The sequence below is a fragment of the Falco peregrinus genome, chromosome 14, assembly GCF_023634155.1.
Source record: "Falco peregrinus isolate bFalPer1 chromosome 14, bFalPer1.pri, whole genome shotgun sequence".
Taxonomy (NCBI): domain Eukaryota; kingdom Metazoa; phylum Chordata; class Aves; order Falconiformes; family Falconidae; genus Falco; species Falco peregrinus.
Window position 1 is genome coordinate 23,405,706 of NC_073734.1, and position 20,692 is coordinate 23,426,397.

Sequence of the window (20,692 nt, forward strand, 5' to 3'; positions counted from 1 at the left end):
AAAGCATGTTATATTTTAAGTTTTAGAGAAGTGTGAATTTTCCATGCCATGAATCAATCACCTGTCCCTCTCTGCTCTACACTGGGGAGATCTCAATGCTGGCGTAGTCTCTGTGGGTAGAAAGATATTTTTTTTTTTTTTTTTTTCTTCCAAGTCAGAGTATCAATGGCATCTTTCTTCCTCCTGCAGCAGACCAGCAGTGGGGCGCTTTTTGGCCCATAACAGAATGCTGGAGTCCCATTTTGTGTCTGTGGTAAGGTACTGGGACAAAATTGGAGTGTCAGATTTGCTAGACTGGGTCCACTTGAGCTGGTCTATTGCTTCTGTCTCCTTGCTGTGTTGGAGGTTCAGACTAGATGCTTTGTAGCAAGACACTAATGTGATAATAAGCAACCTTTCAAGAAACAAAAGGAAAGAATTAAAATTATAAGATGCTGTGGAGAAACACTGATGTCCTAATTCTAGAGAGCCAATGGCTGGTTTGTGTACTGAATAAGGAGGATTTCTGTCACGTTAGAAGGTTTAAGCCATATTGGGCAGATAATGAGGTATTGCAGCGAGACTGTGCATTTTACTCTGTAGATCAAAACTCTCTTCTTGTTTTTGTCAGGAGTATGGTTTTGCTGCTTTTTCTTATAATATGCTTCTCATTAAACAGCCTAGCTACGTTGGGGAGTTGGGTCCTCCAGGTCGCAGCTCTTTGGACAGCGTGGAGATGGCGTATGCTCGTCAGGTGAGTGGAAATGGAGAAACATCGTTAAACATTGTGTTGTACAGAGACAGGGGGATGGGGAAAATAAAGATCTGTGAGCATAGCACATGTAAGAAGACATGGTAGGCAGAACATGAAAATAGCTGCCTGGAGTTAAAATGCAATTGGAAAACATAGAAATTTAGCCTGACTTTCTAGAACTCTAACTCATTTGTCTGCTGCAGGATGCTTTTGTCAAAAGGAGATCCTGAACACCATATATGACTGTAGTAATCATTTATGCTTGTATAGTAAACTGAAATTCTTTTAACCTTTAAAAAGTGGTTTTTTTTAATTGGTGTCAATGCATGTTTGTACGCAAATTAAGACTTTCTATTCCCTTTATTCTCACATGTGGGAGATGGCTTTTTTGATGTGTGCGTGTAGGAAAAAAACCAGGCTGAAGTCTTAATCCTGATGTTTGTCAAATTACATCCCATTTTAATGGCATCGCTTATGAGAGGCTTTAGTGCATCAGCGATGAATTAACGTGTCTGGTAGCATTAGACTTCCTCTGAAAATTTTCAGGGAAAACTGATAAACCTTTACATAACCAATTTGTTACTTTTGTTATTTGAGATGATCTGTTTACCAGCACTGTTGGAAACAAAATGAAAAAGAAGGGCTTGATTTTTTTCAAAAACGTGTGAAACGACATAGACAAAGCGTTGCCTAATTTGCACACAATTACTGTTGTTGTGTGCATTGGCTCGGTCTTTACTGAGCCAGATAGCAGCTTGTGCATCTATTTTTCTATCTCTGTGTTCAGTTATGGTAACTGTGAAGAAATGAATCACAAAATAAGATGCATAACTGTGCTGGTAAAGCACTAAATGTCGTTTAGTGGTTGTTAATAGTACATTAATTTGTTTCATATCTACTGTAACATACCTGCATTAAGGGTCTCCCTTACAGCATAATTATGTCTGTACTTTGAGGCTATTGACATTATTCCTTGATGTTTTGTGGGTATGGGAAGCCTAGCATCTGTAGCAGTACTAGTTCACAGGGGTAGCTGCACTCCTGGAGATCAGGCAGTCCGTGCTGTTTCAGTTTATCAGCAGCCACAAAACATGTTTTAATTACACTGAAATGATTAATTATTCTTCATGGACAGTTCAGACTGTTTCACAGAAACACAGTGCGTACATATATGTGTTTTCACTGATGCTAGATTCTGGTTGCAATCCTGAGCTCTGCATCTTGTTTGCATGCTGGGCATGTTGAAGAAGTAATGCATGCGAAAGGGACTGAAAGGATAATGGCATTGCCTTTCTAGCATTGAGGGTGGTGATTTTCAGATGTAGCTGGAAGATCTTTGGGCTGTGAGTAGAATAAACAATAGTAGAAGCAGCTAAATTAAGACCAAGATTTAAATCAAATCAGATGGGTGCATGTGTATATATGTTTAAGGGCATGTTTTGAAGGGTCAGGTTTCTGTTCTCATTTCCCTGTGTCAGATGTCTCTGAATACTGCCACAAATGAGCAAAATGCTGTTTCTTTCATGTCAGCAGGTAGGAGGTTGCTGTGCAGGGCACTATCACAGCCATCCGGTTGTCAGGTCTCTTCTGAATCTTTGTCCTCCAACAATTAGCTGCAGTTAGTCTAAACAGGGTGTTTAGTGTGGTGCTTTGCCATGCAGAACCCCTGGACAGCTGGATTGCTGCCCACCTTTCAGGCAGGCCTGGGGCTTTGGTGTGTGGTGGGAGCCGGTGGGTGCTGATGCCCGTTCCTCCTGAGTTGGATTAGTAGTGGCTCATGTGGGAGGGAAGCAGAAGGGACTTGCTGGGGACACTGTTTTTGAAGCCTGGTTCAGATTTTGCTGCAGTGTCTGGGGAGGGGAGGTAATACGTATTGTTAAACTTGCTTACTTTCAATATGTTTCAGATTTATATTTATAATGAGAAGATAGTGAACGGACATCTGCAGCCTAACCTGGTGGACCTTTGCACTGCTGTTGCAGAACTGGATGATAAGGTACAGCCAGTGAGTTAACATAAGGAAATGTATTTAATCTGTTTTCAGCTGTGATTAACAGCCTGCTGACATTGGTGGAAAAATACTGATATTGCCAAAAAAAAATTGCATGGCTCTACAGAAAACATAGAGCCAGTACTGGAATCTTCTCTAGTACAGCAGGGCCCACCTGTGATGAACTTGGTCATGGTGAAAATTCCTTAACGCAGTAAGGAAGAAAAGAACCTGATTTCACCGCAGTGTGCCATTGTGAGTGATGAGCTGTTGAGGGAAAAAAAACCCTGTTTATTTTATATGGATTCTGTTGTGTTTGGTTTTCAAAATGTGGTCTCTTATTATCCTTTGAAAGTATTTAGATGTAGGTGAAGGATCTTCAATCATACCCAGCTAGAGCTAAGTAGGCTCCCATAGCAAAACGTAAAGCCCCTAGGATTGACTTTAAACCAACGAGCTGCCTGCTTTTCTTTTTTTTCCCACTCCTTCAATTGCATTGTCTTGATCCATCCGCCCCCCAAAAAACAAATGCACAAAATTCCCACCTTTGAGAAATGCCTGGAGGAGTATACTGCAGGAGGGTCAAGTCATCATGAAAAAAATGTTGCAAATGGGGAGAGCAAAAAGGTGTTCAGAAGCTGAGGGGCAAATGCTTCAGTCAGATCTGAATTATAGATGTGTATCTTTGCTTTGAGCAGCTCTGTTCATTTTGCTAGGGACAGCGCAGTGAGTTTCAATGTTCTTGCTGCTTTGAAGCACCAAGATCAAACACCTGCCCTGCTGAAGCTAACAGTGCTGTTACTTCTCAGTATTTTGCTGTTTCAGCAGGGATACCCTAGTCCTGTAGACAATGATACGATCTTGTCCTTGTGAATGAGGCAGACTTGGATGGTTTTCAACCTTTTTTTCGTAAATGAGCTTTGTCCAAGTGATCAGTGTCCTTTAGATATTTCTTACCACAGCTGATTGCACAGCTTTCCAGCGGCAGCCAGAGCAGTTGCTTATATGGAAAGCTGACATTGTTGTGGTATTTGAGTGGGAAGTGCGAACTGGAAATGGGCAAGGAGGCTGAGCACCAGGTACCCAGGCTAGTTTTGGAAATCACTGTCAATCTTGGGTGACAATTGCAGGTATGGTATTTATAACCATCTTCTTGCACAAGAATTATAAAGAGAAGCCTGGGAGATTTGAATTCTGCAGGATAGAAGTGGCTTACTTTCATGACTGTGCCCAGTGTCTCCACTGGAAATCTAAACTGACATCACTCTTGAGTTTTTATCCTTTCCTTAAGCATCAAAACCACCACGTAGCTCAAAACAGCGTTGCTGGTTCATCTCTGTACTAATCACTGTTGCCTGGAATGGCTTGTTTATAGAACATCTCTGAGATGTGGGCCATGGTGAAACAAATGACTGATGTTACCCTGGTTCCTGCTAGTGATGCCTTGAAAGTCCGGACCAGCACGGAGGTGTGTATGGAGTTCGTGCGGCAGGCTCTGCGCTACCTAGAACAAAGGTAAGGTGAATGCTCTGGGTAGTGCAGTTTAATAGATTTCCTAACAGCGGGCTGGAATGACTTTGTAATGCACACAAAAATATTAACAAGTTGGCTGCCTTGTGCTGCTCTGCAGAAGTGTCTGTTGCATGTCTCTTCTGTTGTGTAGGGCTTAGCAGCCACTTGAGTATAAAACTGTTTTGATTAAAAGCTCTTCTAGTGAAAAAGACCTTGAATCCATGGGGAGGTTGTTTAGAAGATGCAAAGACCTTTTCTTCTATGTTGCTCTTTAATAATCTATATCTGTCATACTGATATGGGAAGATTTTTTTACTTGTGGGAAGAGATCTGCTTCTCCTCTACAAAAAAATTCCCCTTTTCTGTACAGTCCCTTGCTGATAGCTGTCACCAGCTAGTGCTGGGAGGACGTGAGGACAGCGCTGGGGACAAATCTGGTGCAGTGAGTCAGGGTCTGATCATGCCATTTTACACTGGAATGTTTTTGTAAACTGTGAAGAGGCTGAAGCTGAGACATCTAGCAATAATTTTGAGACTCTGGAAAGTGCTTTACTGTCTGTATCGGCAAGTATCGCAGAGGTCCAAGCTCCTTGACTAAGAAAATGTTTGGAGAATTGCAGGGTATGGAGCAGCCCAGGGCTGAATCCCCCGGATGGCTGTATCACCTATTCCCTGCACATGTGGGTATGGCAGTGTCCCTTATCCAGGAGCTGCCGATGAAATGCCAGCAGGCTGGTTCAGCAGCGGAGAGCAAACAATAGCCGCAGTGTAGTGCGTGGGCGTTTGTTACAGATACAGATCTGGCATCTGAGCACGGCAGGTGCTGCGCGCTGATACAACGTGTTGGGAAGGGAAGTTTTGGCCTCCTGGCACAGCCTCTTCTTGGCCCCCAGCAGTGGGTTGCCACACTTCGTTGGCCCTGGTTGTCACCCCGGGGGTGGTGGCGGCCTACCTGCCTGTGTGCAGATGAACTGACACATCGGAAGGATCTTCTGTTTCAAGTTCTTCGGTCTCAGCAGTGTGTGATGAGCCGGTGACTCTCAACCCAATTTGCCAAATATCCAACTTGCTAGATTTTTTTTTTTTTCACAGTGCCATTAGTTGCTAACTGAAATTAGGAATTAGTTACGTATAGTTCCCCTGCAACCCTCACAACTGTGGAAATTGGGCCCTTCGGACTTTATTTATTTATATATTATATATACATTTATATATAAAAATATATACATATGTTATATATATTTTAATATATATACGTATATATATAATATGAATTATATATGATTTAAAAAAGCCAGCCAACCATAACCAAAACCCTGTGTCTTGCTTTGAAGCTTTTCTTTTCTAGCAGGAATTGGCTAATACTGGGATGTTTCCATGTCCCATCAGCCCCTCACCATACGAGGAGGAGGTGTAATGCTGCTCCCAGCTGTTCTTGCGTTAGTTGCTTTTGAGCAACTGTGATCTTAAGCCCTGCGGAGCGTGTGCTTAACTTAGCCATAATGTTAGTTATTGAGATACAGTGATATTTGTCTATGTTTAGTACAACCTTTCAGTTTTATAGTCTGGCACAAGTCTATCGTGTGCTGTAGAGGAAAAAAGAACTTGATGTAATTTATTGCTACTGCTTATAAGTATTCCTTCAGTGTACAGACTTTGAAGACTCCTGCTTCTAAACATGAATACTTGTTAAATTGATCTGCCTTGATTAGAGGCTTTGATGGGTTACTTTAGAAGCCTTTCTCAAAGCTGCCTTTACCAGTTATTTTCCTCTAAATTCTCTTTTTCTCTGTGAGTTCTTTCTGGTGAGTCCACAGCCGTAAGGTTTGTATTTGTCTGTAGGGCAGAGGGGAGAGAGAAACGCATCCGTGGTGTTTAACTGTGCTTCTGTGTCAGGATTGAGACCTAAAGCATTAGGATGGAAAGGCTTTTAGCCAGTTGTGTAATTGAGTTTAGCAGTACTAGGAGAATCTAATGAGAGGAACCTCATAATAGAGAGTTGAACCTGGAGCAGTCCACCGCAGGCTCCAAACATGGATTCTCTTGAGACTGCTGAATACAAGGATTTTCCTTAATCACAGAAATTTTTGCCTTGTTTTGTTGTAATGATAATGTTTGAACATCAAGGTAATTTGCTTTAAATTGCTAATTCTGTTGGATCTGAAAGGCAGTGGATGTTTTTGTAGCAAGTATATTTCAGTCTGTTCACATTTGTTTTGCTTGTGTTGTTTCTTAGTTACAAAAATTACACTTTTGTGACCGTCTTCGGAAACTTGCACCAGGCTCAGCTGGGGGGAGTCCCAGGGACCTACCAACTAGTCCGCAGCTTCTTGAACATCAAACTCCCTGCGCCTGTCCCTGGTCTCCAGGTATGTCCATCGCTTTAAGTGACTGAGCTAAAACAGTAACACAAACCTGTTTGTAGCACAGCCAGGAAACTAGTGCAGCCTCCAGTGGTTTGTCCGTTATTTAAGCTGCTTTTAGGGCAGCAGGCTCTTATCCCTTCTTTAGAATTTTTCATTAGGAAAATGGAACATAGTAGACAAAATTGCTTTGAGTTCAGAGCTAGTCATGAAGCACGGTAGTGCTCAGTATTTTGAGTTCTAAATTCTGGAAGTTATAGTCTCTTCCGGTGGTCTTTTTAGAGATCAACAAGCAAGCATTAAAATACATTATGATATTTCAAAAAAGCAGTAACCTAGTCTCCCTGTTTTGCTGCCTTTTTTTTTTTTTTTACACTTATAAGATGGTGACACTGGCTGTTGATGACTAAATGTGTAATAAATTAATATGAATTGCAGCCTGAGCCTTGTATTTAGGAATCTGAATAAAATCCTGCTCCCCTGCACATAGTAGAAAGTACATATCTGTGCACCTAAAAAATTAACAGATAAACAGTCAGGCTGGATTGAAAAATGAAAAGTTAAATGAAATAATAGTATATAATGGTGGAGACTACATAGCTGAGTCTACCTGTCCTTTTCTTGCCTGCTGAGATCCATGATTACTATGGTGTCTTTCTGTTTCAGTACCAATGTTTTCAATAGCTCAGTGGTCTAAGCCAAATTCACCTCCTGGGTGGGGAAGGTATCATATGCTAGTTCTGGGATTGTCTGAACTGAAATCTGGGCAAGCAGAAAAATCCCATCCTTTGCTGCTAGGATGTGCACAGCTTTCACAGGACTTAAACCTTGCGACCTCTGGCTTCTGTAACACAAACAGAATTTTTTACCAAAGTTAATGTGTGGGTATAAGGGAGAAATAATGAATGAGGGAAATGACAAGGGAATTTAACTCAAATATGCTGCTTTAAAAAAAATAAATCATTATTTCTTGCTTTATTTTCAGGATGGTGAGGTGGAAGGCCATCCTGTATGGGCACTGATTTACTACTGCATGCGCTGTGGAGATTTGACTGCAGCCATGCACGTGGTGAAACGGGCACAGCACCAGCTGGGAGAGTTTAAAACCTGGTTCCAGGAGTACATGCACAGTAAAGATAAAAGGTAATTGGGAACTAGGGAAGATCTTTGTGAGGAGTGGGGATTGCTGTGGAGCAGCGATATAATCGGTGGCTTGGTAGAAACATAAGAAGCTCAGGTCTCTTCTGGTGGTGATGGCTGCCTGGCATTTATATTACCTACCTAAATTACATGTAAGAAGTTTGCATATTATAATTTGTGGCTTTGAAGTGTAGAAATCTCCATAGAGAAGGAGTTGTTTGAAAAGACGCAAAAATTTACATTTCAAAAATAATAGTGGTGTAGCTTTGCTTTTTTTACCATGGGATCTGCCCTGTGTAACAGTAGGATACTGCATACAACAGATCAAATTTAGTCTGCTGTCACAAATCCTGTGTCTTTTTATTTCCTCCATCGCTTATTTTAGTTGAATTTCCTTTGGGGAGTGCTTTTTTACTATACCTGTTTTCGTAAGAATGCCCCACCACAAAAGCAAGTAGTGTTTGCTAGAGGCCTTTAGAGGCATTCGCTGTCACGTCTTCCTTGTGCTTATTCTCCTCTCCCAGTTTTTGCTACCCATCGCTTGACGGAGGCCACTGGCCAAACTTCTGATTCTGTGAGTGCAGGCGGTTGAGCTAGTGCATCACAAGGTGTGCTCTGAACTCTGCTGTGGTGTTCTAGGTTATCTTTCCACTTGCAGTGGATTTCCAACAAGCGCACAGTCAGCTATTGCGTTACAGCTGTGTGCTTATTGCTGAGGTACTGGCTGAAACTGGGGGGAACTGGAGGGCCCAGGTAGGTGCTGGGGCGTGAACCTGTAATACCCCACCTCAGCCTGTGACAATGTCATTCATATGTGGGAAGCCCTCATCCTGCAGTATGTTGAATGTATTGGGGCTCTTCAGGTATGAAAATGTGAGCAAGATTGTATCAGTTTGCATGTCTTAACAAAAAAATAAACACAAACTGGGAGGGGGGGCGGGCGGGGATCGAAATGCTGTTTGCCAAATAGTGTATACAAATAGTGTATGCCTTGTTATTTTTCTGTAAATTAACCTGGTTTGTAGAGAACTTCCAGGAGCGTTCATTATAATAAGATTGTTCCAGAAACCTTAGTGAAGGTACTGGCATTTGTTTTCATTACAAACGCTTTAATAAGATACAGTATAGCTGATTTATTCGGGTTTTCATTGCAGTTATGAAAAGGTACTCTGCCTACAGTTTCGCCAAACAATGTCTTGGTCTGGGAGAGCACTTTATTGATTCAATTCTGTAAAATTCTCTAAAAGCGGGTACAAGAAATAGAATGACCAAGAACATCATGACATTTTATGATATTTAATGATAAAGGTGAAAGTGTCTTTCCTAAAAGATTTCATGGTACAATGACCTGCTCACTTGTGGGTTACTAACCCAAAGAGTTCCAAAGACTATGTGCTCTCTTTTTCTGAAACGATGAAATACCAGTTAGACAAAAATAGCTCATCTACCACAATATTAATGCACCCCTAAAGAGACTGTCATCTGACTTGATTTTTTTTAATATTTTATTCCTGCAATGGGTTTTTGAAGATGATCCTCCATAACTTTAATTACACATTTAAATTCACACGTGCAAAATTTTTACCTACAGATACAAATAAAAAGTGCAAGAAATACCAGCGAGTGCTTGCTGTCGTTACGCCTTTGCTGTGAGCATGTGCCTATTTACATTGATTTGTATCTAGGTTTCCTCATACAGGGAAAGATGGGGGTTTCATGTCTCTTTCCTCAATCTTTTTTCCTTTTTTTCCCTTAGACTATCTCCTGCCACAGAAAATAAACTGCGTCTTCATTACAGACGAGCGCTGAGAAATAATACTGACCCATACAAAAGAGCTGTTTATTGTATTATTGGCCGTTGTGACATTACAGATAACCAGAGTGAAGTTGCTGATAAAACAGAAGATTATCTTTGGCTAAAAGTAAGTGTGGTGTTGGAGCTGTGTTGTTTGTTGTTTGGGGTTGTTTTTTAGGAACAGAGCGAGATGGTATTGTGTTTCTGCACTGCTCTGCTGACCTCCCTAGTGCTAGGTCTGGTGTTTTGCATCAGTGTGGTGTATGGGACTTGACCTTGCCGATAGCGAAGGGCAGGGAACCTGAGTTCCAGGGCTGCTCTGATACCCTCTGTACTATCAGGTGTTAATCTGGGGCGCTTGGTTTTGGAAGTGTCATGTTTTTCATTTGACACTGAGCTTTGTCAGCTGTTTTTACAAGTAGTGCTAGCTTACTACAGTGAGGATCCTTTGAATTGTCCTTTCTGGATGGATTATGTCTGAAATGTTGGTGTCAATTGGCAGATGATGATACTGTCAGTGTTTTTTATAGTCCAGAGTCCTTACGGTTTTGGTGGGGACATGATAGATACTGATCAATACCCATTTCCCTCCATTATCAGAAAGGGGGGAGTACAATGGTGTATTTGTTTAGACTGGGTAAAAAAAATACTGCTTTTAATTATTGCTTAGTGAGTGTTCAGAGCCCCAGCTTTGGAGTCTGGTGGCATGGACAGATAGAAGAGAACCTCGGGTTATGTCTTCATGGGTTTCTGCTGTTGCTGCATTAAATGTTAGCTTTGCAGCAACGGGTGGACCTGATGTTGTGACTGGTCAGTTGGTCAAATCTTCAGAGGGGTTCAGCTGGAACAAATAACTTCTGAGTGCATCCCTTGTGCAAAGGGAAGTTGAAATATCTGTGTTTCTTTTTTGGGGTTGTTTTTTAGCTGAACCAAGTGTGTTTTGATGACAACAGTGCAAGTTCTCCACAAGACCGACTAACGTTATCACAGTTCCAGAAGCAGCTGCTAGAAGATTATGGTAAGAAACCACGAAGACATACGTTACTTGGGGCTCTGCTTTTCTGCTTAGGGCACTTTCCAGCTATTACTACACAAACCCCCGACTCCACATATAACCCTGTAGCTCTCCACCAGTGACAGGCGCCTTCCGGCTGTTTGTGGACAGCTTGCTTCCCTAGAGTAACAGCAGACCAACAGCAGTAACAACAGAAAGACACGATGAATGAGCCCCATGTGTCTTCCCAGCAATCCAGAGAGTGAATATTCATTTGTGAGCAGCACTGCTGCTATTTGTACTTTATCCATACTAAGTTACGGATTGCATTCTCTCACCATAAATATGTTAAGGTTTTTTAGCAAAACTTCCAGCTTCTGGGACACAGAACAGAAAAGCAATCAGTACCTATTGCAGGCATGTATTTCCAAGGCTTTTCTCTGTGTGCCTCTGTTGCTCATTGTTTCCCTTATATTACTAATTTCAAGTAATTATCTGGGGACCCAAATCACAGCTCCTCCTTCTTCAGAATGATTTAGGAACATCCACAGCCCAAAAGAGTACCTTCTTCTGTAATCATCTTCGAATCAGTCAAAATTAGGTCAATTGGACTATCCAAAACACACAGAATTTGTTTCTCCATAGCCTTCTAGTTTGTAACATCACTCTCACCCAGATAAAAATGTGTGGAAAAGAAATAAAATAAGCTACCTTTGGTGTCACTGAGTAGGAAAATCCAGGGTTTTAACATTATTTGTATCACTTGGCTTAAGTGTAAATGCAGATGAAAAGTTGTCATCTTTAAGAATTTATTGCAGTTTGTCAGAGTTGATGGTTCATTGTCTGAAAAGAACAAAGGAACTTCTTGGAGTAACTGTTTGTTTTCTTCCACTTTCTAAATATGTCTTTATTCTATGGTCTTTTGTGATGTATTTGCAGTGGAACAGTTGTAGATAAGCCACTGATGTGTGATTAGGTATTCAGCTTTGTCTGGAGTGTTTATTTCTGTTGGCACTGAGTAAACAATAGTGATGCACTGTGACAGGAAGCATCCACTGTCAGTGATATCTGATTGCAAAATCATTTTCACTTATACTCTTGTTGTGTTTGGGTTTGTTTGTTTGGTTGGTTTTTTTAGGTGAATCGCATTTTGCAGTGAGCCAGCAGCCTTTCCTCTACTTCCAAGTATTGTTCCTGACAGCACAGTTTGAAGCTGCAATTGCCTTTCTCTTCCGGACAGAGCGCTTGCGTTGTCATGCTGTTCATGTGGCATTGGTCTTGTTTGAGTTAAAATTGCTCCTGAAATCTTCTGGGCAGAGTGCACAGCTATGTAAGTCCTGCACATTTACATTACAATAAAGGAATATTTTTCTGAACCCTTACGAGTACCCCACAGATGCTGCAGGTCTATGTAATTGATCAAAGCATTTATCAGAACAGTCTCCTAAAAGTTAATTGATTTAGTTGCATTAGAGCTCTGGATCACGGCTCTGGCTAATCTGAGATGAAGATCAGAGAAACATTTCCTGGCATTAGGTTCTCTGATAGTGTTGTTTCTGACATTGCAGTAAGCCATGAAGCTGGTGACCCTCCTGGCATCAGGCGTCTAAATTTTGTGCGGCTTTTGATGCTTTACACCCGTAAGTTTGAATCGACAGATCCAAGGGAAGCTCTGCAGTATTTTTACTTTCTCAGGTATGAGCTACTATACGTCTCTAGATCTTTCTCCTAGTTATTACTGCTTAGTTATTCTTATCTAGGAAGTCCTCAGAAACAGGAGTACCTTCCTCCTTCCCTTTGTTTTGTAGGAATGAGAAGGACAGCCAAGGAGAGAGTATGTTCTTGCGTTGCGTTAGTGAAATAGTAATTGAAAGCAGAGAGGTATGTCTGACCGTGTTTTGCCTTCCTCACACTGACATTCATTTCTTCACTGAAGTCTTTATTAGACAGTACAGTCTTAAACAGTTGTTTACTCTTTCTGCCTGCTGCAGACCTAGATGATGGGAGATCTCACAACAACCATATGTTTAAGATATTTAATCACGCCTTTTTGCCTCTTATTTATAAACCAGTAGTTTTGACATCAATCACTGTTTTTCATTCATCCATGACCGAATCTTTGTACTCGGGAAATGTGTTGTGAAATATGTGCAATTCATCTCTCTATTTTTGTTTCCTTTTTTCTTGCTTTATATCTGTGTTGGATGTAGTTTGATATGATTCTTGGAAAGCTGGAAAACGATGGTAGTAGAAAGGTGAGTTGACAATTTATATTTTACATAGAAAGTACAAACTATGTGTGATTTCCAAAGCAGCCGTGAGGCTGTCTTGCTTTTCTTTATTTTTTACTAGACGAATCATTACTGTTTGAATACAGACAAGTCCTCCAAATATGAGATCCTTTTACAGAATAATGTATGACCTGCCCTAACAGAAGGCAAGTCAGGAACCACAGGGCAAACCACATCCCTGTAGGCAGCGGATATGTCTACAGAAACAAACGGCACTGAGTAACTTCAGTGAGGCTGGGATTTCATCTTTACCGTATGAAATGGAATTTAGTACACATTAGTAAAAAGCAATTACTAAAAATGGCTTGCTTGTAAGTGGGTGTGAGATTGTTCTATTAACTGAGATGTACGTGTGAAAACTATCTATATGACATTATCCTCATTCACCTCAGAGGAGAAAAGTATTGCAGCCCATTAAAAATTCTTGTAATAAAGCGAGCGAGGGCTAACAGACCACAGGCATAGGCACAACTGATCTGTCTTCTCCACATAGATGAGGGTAAGTGTTGGATTAAAGATCAGCCATTTTTAGTTGTAATAGCTTTTACTTCTGCTGTAAAAGCAGTAACTTACATTTTACTTTTAAGTTTACAGTCAGAAGATAAAGGAAACCTTAAGGTTTCACCTGAAAAGAGGAGAGTGTGTGCAAACAATTAATTTTTTAAATTATCAATGAAGTTTTTCTGTTTGCTGCGGCAATTTTGGAAGCCTTCTGCGTAAAGCAGACTCCAAAATTGTTTAAACCCTAATTTTAAGATTAGGGCTCATGCTGCAATGATTGCTACTGTCAAAAATATCTGGCAGGATTTTCCTTTAGATGTTTTTGTTCCGTCAGTTCAAAAGCAGTGGGGTTGCACACACGAGAGCAAGGTAACTCGGTAATCTTTACAGATATCTTTTCACTTTACAGTCCTTTGTAAGATAGATAATTTTTAGATTATGCCATTAGTGGTGAATGCTGTTTTCTTGACTTCACTCCATTGCTTTTAAATGTATTCCTTTAAATTTTAAACTGTATTCTTGTGTTTCTTTGGTATGAAACCAGCAATCTTAGTTTCAAGATAAATTCATCTAGATGATATAGTCTTATTTTTACATCCTCAACTACGGTAAAATCCTTTCCAGATATCTTTGATTCTATCTGCTCTTTTTATGCTACTTGTGTTTATTGTTTCTTTTAAAATTCTTTTCGCCCTTTCATTTATCTGTGTAAGATTTCACTTGCAACCTGTCATGCCAATATACACAAACAGCATCCCTGAAGACCTTGGCAAGTTATAGGCTGAAGTCTTTTGTGTTTTATTCTCCTCTGCAATGTGTCATCGACAATTAAAATGATTTAGAATTTGACCCATTATCTGGGTCATTTTGAATGAATTAGAAGCCACAGATGTCTGTGCTGACTCCGTTTTGGAGAAAGTCTCTCTCACTAGAGCTCTTGCTATTTTTAACCATGTCCCTTTTGCGCGTTCCCATGGAAATGTACAGGCCATCCTAATCATAATCCAACATGTAAAATGTTCATTGCCTTGACAGGAATAGTCAGAAGTTTTTAAGCATTCTCATTTCTCTTCTCTCTTCTCCTTTAATTTTTGTCTTGCCTCTTTAGCCTGGAGTGATAGACAAGTTCACAAGTGACACAAAACCCATTATTAACAAAGTGGCTTCTGCAGCAGAAAATAAAGGATTGTTTGAAGAAGCTGCGAAACTTTATGACCTTGCAAAGGTAAATATCTTCTGTGTGCTCCCTTAAATATGTACCTGGTTCACCATTTTTTCCCAAACATTCTCCCTGTGATTCGGAGGTTAAATTTCATCTTGGAGATTGAATTGCCCTTATTCAAGCAGATTATTTCTGCTGCTGTTAAAGCAGTGCCTGCCGTTGGCTGCATGGAGGGGGGTTTCAGTGAGCAAACGCAGATGGATTGCACTCCAACGCCTTCTGATTGAAGTCATCCTGGTTCTTGATCAGTCTGGTCTTCTGAAGAGATTGTCCCATGCATAATTTTATTAGCTAGTGAAGTTATTTACCTTAAGTATGCTCTTCCAGTGTCTTAGATGTTGAAGTCTAAAATAGTTGATCTATATAGTGAGTACTTGTTTCCTTTTGAAATATACTGGAAATCAAAGTGGATACAACTATAGCCACTATTTTGGAGGAAAATTAGGGGGAAACATTTTCTCATGTGAACCAGCAGCATTATTTTGCTCATAGCTAAGATGATCTGGACTCTTTATGGGAGGGAAGCATTTCTGAGTTTGCACTGGGCACTGCTGTGTGGGACCTCTCTGCTTTTCCAGTGAGATTAAAACACTAAGTCCCATCATGCTGCTTTTATTTGTGTGTAACTCATCCCAACAGAACCCTGACAAAGTTTTAGAACTGATGAACAAGCTCCTCAGTCCTGTTGTTCCCCAGATCAGCACTCCCCAGTCGAACAAAGAGCGGCTGAAGAACATGGCCCACTCCATCGCTGAGAGGTAAGACAAGGGGGCAGGATGGGTGGTTCACCTGGACCTGACCTGGGACTGTCAGTTCAGTGGGTATTAGTTCCTGACGTGGTTTCTGCTGGCTGGACAGCAGAGTATTCAGGAAGATAGAGAAGAGGTCAGAATTCACCCTGTCCCGCTCGTGATGGGTTGCAGTACTGAAATCAGAAATGTAATCTTCAAAGGCAAGGCAGATAAATTAGGCAAGAAGCTTCATCTGTAGGTGAATCAGGAAAAGGGAGTTGCAGGATTGTCAACTGGAGACGGAGGAGCAATAAATTTAATGAATTCTATGTTTTAGATGGTATTTAAAGCAAAATGGCATAACAGTTGCAGAATTGTTGCACACAATTCACTTGTGTGAAATAATATTGAGAGCGCTACACAACCAGTAATTCTAACTTTAACAGCAGAGCAGTGAGTTCAGTAGCTGTCTGAAAACTTTTTCACTGCTGTTCTAATGAAAGCTAAAAAAGGGAACGTGTAAGCTGAGGTGTGTATGTGGCTAATGTAACCAGTGGACCTCTTTTTCACAGCCTGTTACTTTAGGAAAGTGTCATGTGGTGGTTAGAAAATAGAGAGAAATGGGAGTGACCGAAAGGAACGTCACCTGTGGTGTCGGTGTGCTAATTAGGATATGTGTTTGAGAGACATCAATGCTCAAGATTCATTAGCAGCTAAAAGTTAAGAATAACCTTGAAAGGTTGTAATTGCAAAATAGCTTTGGGATTTTTTTAAATCATGATCTTTTAGTACATCTTATCACAGTGACTGCCATGGACAACTCTTGTGTTTTACTAGAGCAGAATGGGGGTACCTGTGAGAAATGTCTTACTGCTTTTCCTCTACCATTACGGTGGGAAGAGAATAAAAGCATGCTTGCTGGCACTTTGAAATTGGGAGGACAGGTACAGAAATGCATCGATTTCTGTCAGAGGCCTTTGCCTTTCTTCTTTTGACAAGTGGCATTTGCCAGTCACTCCTTCAGTTAGCCCTTCCTTCATTTAGTCAGGTTGCAGGCTGAGTGAAAATTGGTGCCGTATTGACTTAGCGAGACACTCATTTGGTCGCAGGCATTAAGGAGAATTAAACCTTTGGCTTAGGGTTTAAGCTTCAGCAAAAGCCGTAACGGGCTTTGTTTTGCTACTCGCTTTGATCTGTATGAGTACGCTAAATATTGCTGTTCGATGATGCCCCTTTACAGCTGCAAACCTTTGTGACTGCAAAGCCAGAGTGGTTCTGATTAGCTCATCTTCTTGCCAGTTACATATAATACAGGGCTTTTCTTCACTACCGTACCGCAGACAGCACCGTAGCCATGCATGTTTCCTCCTGTGCCGCCTTGTGATGTTTTTGGAACGGGAGAGATGCCCACCAGAAAAGGCCGAGAGGCTGTCTGCCTTCCTGCTCTGCAGCAGCACCCTGCATGGTGTGTACTATGCACTTAACCGCTCTTACTCCTACCTTGAGGAAGGAGCTCCTGTCTGACCTTGCGCTGCTTGGAGTGAGAGCAGACAGCCCTCCGGTTCATCTCCTAGCAGGTGTAGCTAGACAGAGCATGCAGAAGCATCTAATCCATTTTTAAGTCTTAACTTCTTGCCTGAAGCAGGCAGTTGTGCTGGAGAGCCGTCCGCTGTAAAGCAGCGTGTTCGACATGCTTGTACAGCGCTTGCCTTGCGGCCCTCTGGTTCCTGTCACTGTTATCCCCATGAATATGGGAAGTGTAAACATATAAAAGGAAACAAATGCTGGGAAACAAAACTAGAAGTGAATAAAAGCTTTTTTTAAAAAGCCACAGCCTGTGAAAATTCTGCCTCCTGGTTAAGGAAAATAAAAGCTGTCCTTTGTTAGATGCATTCTGTCCTTGTGCTTGACGTCTCTGCTTCCAAGAATTACAAGAGCACATTTATAAAGGTTGCCATTTTGCACAATAAAATTGTAAAACAATTTCTTTCAGGTACAAAGCTCAGGGGATAAATGCAAAGAAATCCATTGACTCCACGTTCTACCTTCTGCTAGACTTAATCACGTTTTTTGATGAATATCACGCTGGTCACATTGACAGGGCCTTTGATGTAAGTTTCAAGAGTTCTGTTTGAAGTGCAGCCTTCCTAATGCCCTTGAAAGCCCAGAATGTCTCTAATAACATCACTTAAAACAAAAACTTATATTTAATGAGTTAGAAGGTGTTGCAATGCTATAGGAATTCAAAACTGTGTTTCTTCCCTGTTGCCTGGTGAGGATGCTCTTTCTGCAGCTATTTTGTAGACGTTGAACAAAATATTCTTGCTGCTCAACAAAGCAAGGGGAGGTAAACCAGTAAATAACAATGAAATTATTTAACCTGAATGGAATTGGGAGCATTTCATTAACACTTCAAAACCATGCTTTATTAGTATATGGTGCATAGGACATAGATTATCTGCCCTGATTCCTGCTTTTCTTTTTGAAGATTATTGAACGCCTAAAGCTTGTACCTCTTAGCCAAGACTGTGTAGAGGAGAGAGTTGCTGCCTTCCGGAATTTCAGTGATGAAGTAAGTAATGCCTCTTGGTTTTAGCTTCCAAAAGCCTTTTGCTTTGTTAAAAGGATCTTAAAACCTTGTCACCTCGTCATTCTTATTCTTTAACGGGAAAATGGGATGAGATTATCTTGCATTCATCCACGTAGACTCTTGGCTTGCAGGTTTCTCCTTAATGCTGCTCTTTGGAGCACTAGAATTCCCTACCCAGAAATACTGTATCCATATTGCAGAAGGTACCCACAGATCTGAATCCCTCTGAATTTACTGAGTTCGATTCAAGAATTCGGAATGTTGAAAACTTTCAACTCTGCTGCTGACCTAGTTCTTCTGTGCTCTTTATGGTCAGTGAGCATTTGTTGGGTCTTATGTTTCCTTACCTCCAAATCAGAGGAACTTGTGTATTTGGGTGTTAGCAGATGAAGCGTATGAGGCATAACAGAAGGCTGTTATCGCTCTGGAACTGTTTTAACTGCAGGGTGGCACTTCTTTCAGAGAGTGTTTATGTGTATTTGGGTGCTTTGAGGTTTTTTGTATTTGGGCACTTTGGGTTTTATCTGAAGCATTGCTATCAATCATGAAGTGCAGCCATTATGCACGCCTGTCTTGAAACTGTAGGTAACTTTTTTTGCCAGTGGTACAGTCGCAGCAGGGGTAGCCATTACGTGTAGGACTGTTAAACGAGTCAATATCAACCACAGTTATCATTGCTTGGTTTTCTGATGTCATATAGCAAGGGTAATCATTTTGTCAACCTGCTCTTCATTGCATTATGTTTGGGGGGGGGGGTTCCCTTCTTTGTGTAGATCAGGCACAATTTATCTGAGGTCCTGCTTGCAACCATGAATATTTTATTCACCCAATATAAACGGATGAAAGGCACAAGCCCAGCCACTCCTGCCAGACCCCAGCGGGTAATGGAAGACAGAGATTCGGTAAGATTATAATCTGACAAGTTTTCCTACTTGCTTTTTCACCTGGTTTCAAGGGTTTGGGCTTCATATAACTGAACCTGTAATGGTCTTAGCTTTTGACTTGCTCGGTTACTTAGAGTCTTAGAATTTTCTGCTACTTGGAGTCTGGAGACTAGTTTCTCATAGCTTCAGCTTTGTGTAAAGAAAGGATACTGTTCTAAATGGCATTGAGCTAATAAAGACATACTACACTAAACATGTACCTCCTAGCGAGAGAGAGCAAGGGTTCAGTTTGCTTCTTGGTGGGACCTTAAATATTAGGGGATGTGGACAGTGCAGGGTCTCCAGGGTGGTTGGTGTCGCTACCTGTTTTTTTCCCAAGAACCCGATATCCATTCCTTTCATTTAAGTTAGTGCCCTGTTCATGCAAAACTGATTTCTGGTGGAAAGGCCTCCCTTGACTCTTCTCCTTGGCTCGCTTCTGTCGTGACATGGGCTGACCTTTGCAAAGTGTCCTTGGGCAATATACCCAGCTGCTCGACGAGTAGCTGTAGCAGTTTGCCGGTGTTGTGCTGCCTCCGCAGCAGAGCGGGCAGCTTCCCAGTGCGGCAGCGCTTGCTCTGCCTGCCCGGTTTAAATGGCTGACACCGGTGGCTTTGCTGTCGCTGCCAGAGTCGTGCTGAAGCATTTCCTCCACGCACTGATAGGACCTACGCCTTCAGCAAGCCTCAAAACAGGTGCCACTTGAAGGGCACAGCCAGATTTGCGGGCAGCCGCCTGTCAGCACGCCGTGTTGAGCAGAAGGGAGGTGGCAGCAGCTTAGCTGTCGTCGGCTTTGGTTCTGTAGCTCTTACTAACTCAAAGCTGCCACAGGCACTTGAAAACCAAGGCCAAACCACTCATCCCATCTTACAGATTAGGAAAAAAGTATCAACTCCTTTTGAGAAGGAAAACCAACTTGGGCCGCAGCCAGCTTTATTCCAGGCTTTAGTCATCTACAGAAGTGCCTTTGATCTGTAAATTGCGGTATTGGCAAAAGCCTTGGTAGCATTTTTAGTTACATCAGAAAACGAAAGGCTCAAGTCATGATCCAGCTTTTGTCTCTGGGGTGCAGCCTGTGCCAGAGCTACGGGATGCTGCATGCGCCTCGGGCTTCTCCCACCTTAAATTCTGCACTTGTGAGGAAGTCCCAGGCTAACCCAACGTCACCTGGTCTGTGTGTTCACAAGACTGGCACTGAGCAAGCAGCCTTAGCACCTTGCCTTCCGAATGAGCCATTTATTTTGGTTTTGTGATTTCAGTCTTGTGCCTTACGTAGAAGCATTTGCCATCTCCGTAGGGGTGTAATGCTGTCAGGTGTCATCTCGGTATGAATCCCATGACCGTGGCGTACCAAAGGTTGTTGGGCTGGTTGGTGATGGGAGCAGCAGCTTTGGTGGCAGGAGTTTGTGTAGAAGGAAGCCACCGTGACATCGTATCATACCAACAGCGTGCCTGTTTGTAGCGAGCTCAGTGTAAGCGTGCTTTGTAAATGTGCTCTGCGCTCATGCTGTTACGGTTGTGGAGATCAGCTGATGACATCGCTAGCTAAAAACTCTTCAAAGTTTTCTTTTTTTCCAGGCTTCAAGGTTTTTTTTTAATCAAGCTTCTGGCCTCGTGGTGGGATCTCACAGTAGCAGGGTATCAGTGGTGATGACAGAGGTTTCTGAGTCGTGGATCTCTGGCTGCCGGGTGCAATAAAAGCTGTGCTTAACCATCAGAGGGGACAAGTGCCTGCTGTCTCTGCAGCCAGGGAGGCGATAAGAGAATGGCGATGTGACTGTAATGTCAGAAGGGAGCATGAATCTGCTAAGGTAGGATTAGCTAGAGAGAAAAAATACACAGCCGTGTAGCTCCCGGCTGCCTAAAGATTTCCATGCGCAGAAAAATACCAGGCGTGGGCACATGGG

At 41.8% G+C, this 20,692-nt stretch overlaps 1 protein-coding gene across 6 annotated transcripts in view; it reads left to right on the top strand.

Annotated features, from left to right (window-relative positions):
- Positions 1-20,692, top strand: part of NUP93 (nucleoporin 93) — an 81,877-nt gene that overhangs the window by 57,867 nt on the left and 3,318 nt on the right. For 5 of the 6 annotated variants that reach the window (XM_027781045.2, XM_027781046.2, XM_027781047.2 and 2 more), the window contains 16 exons: positions 659-733; positions 2,640-2,729; positions 4,099-4,238; positions 6,472-6,604; positions 7,584-7,741; positions 9,495-9,660; positions 10,458-10,551; positions 11,666-11,857; positions 12,096-12,222; positions 12,336-12,408; positions 12,738-12,782; positions 14,428-14,544; positions 15,181-15,299; positions 17,266-17,383; positions 17,761-17,844; positions 18,636-18,764. In XM_027781045.2, coding sequence (XP_027636846.1) covers positions 659-733; positions 2,640-2,729; positions 4,099-4,238; positions 6,472-6,604; positions 7,584-7,741; positions 9,495-9,660; positions 10,458-10,551; positions 11,666-11,857; positions 12,096-12,222; positions 12,336-12,408; positions 12,738-12,782; positions 14,428-14,544; positions 15,181-15,299; positions 17,266-17,383; positions 17,761-17,844; positions 18,636-18,764 — 1,860 coding nt within the window. The remainder of the gene's footprint in view (positions 1-658; positions 734-2,639; positions 2,730-4,098; positions 4,239-6,471; positions 6,605-7,583; positions 7,742-9,494; positions 9,661-10,457; positions 10,552-11,665; positions 11,858-12,095; positions 12,223-12,335; positions 12,409-12,737; positions 12,783-14,427; positions 14,545-15,180; positions 15,300-17,265; positions 17,384-17,760; positions 17,845-18,635; positions 18,765-20,692) is intronic. The other variant, XM_055818639.1, reaches the window with a different exon arrangement.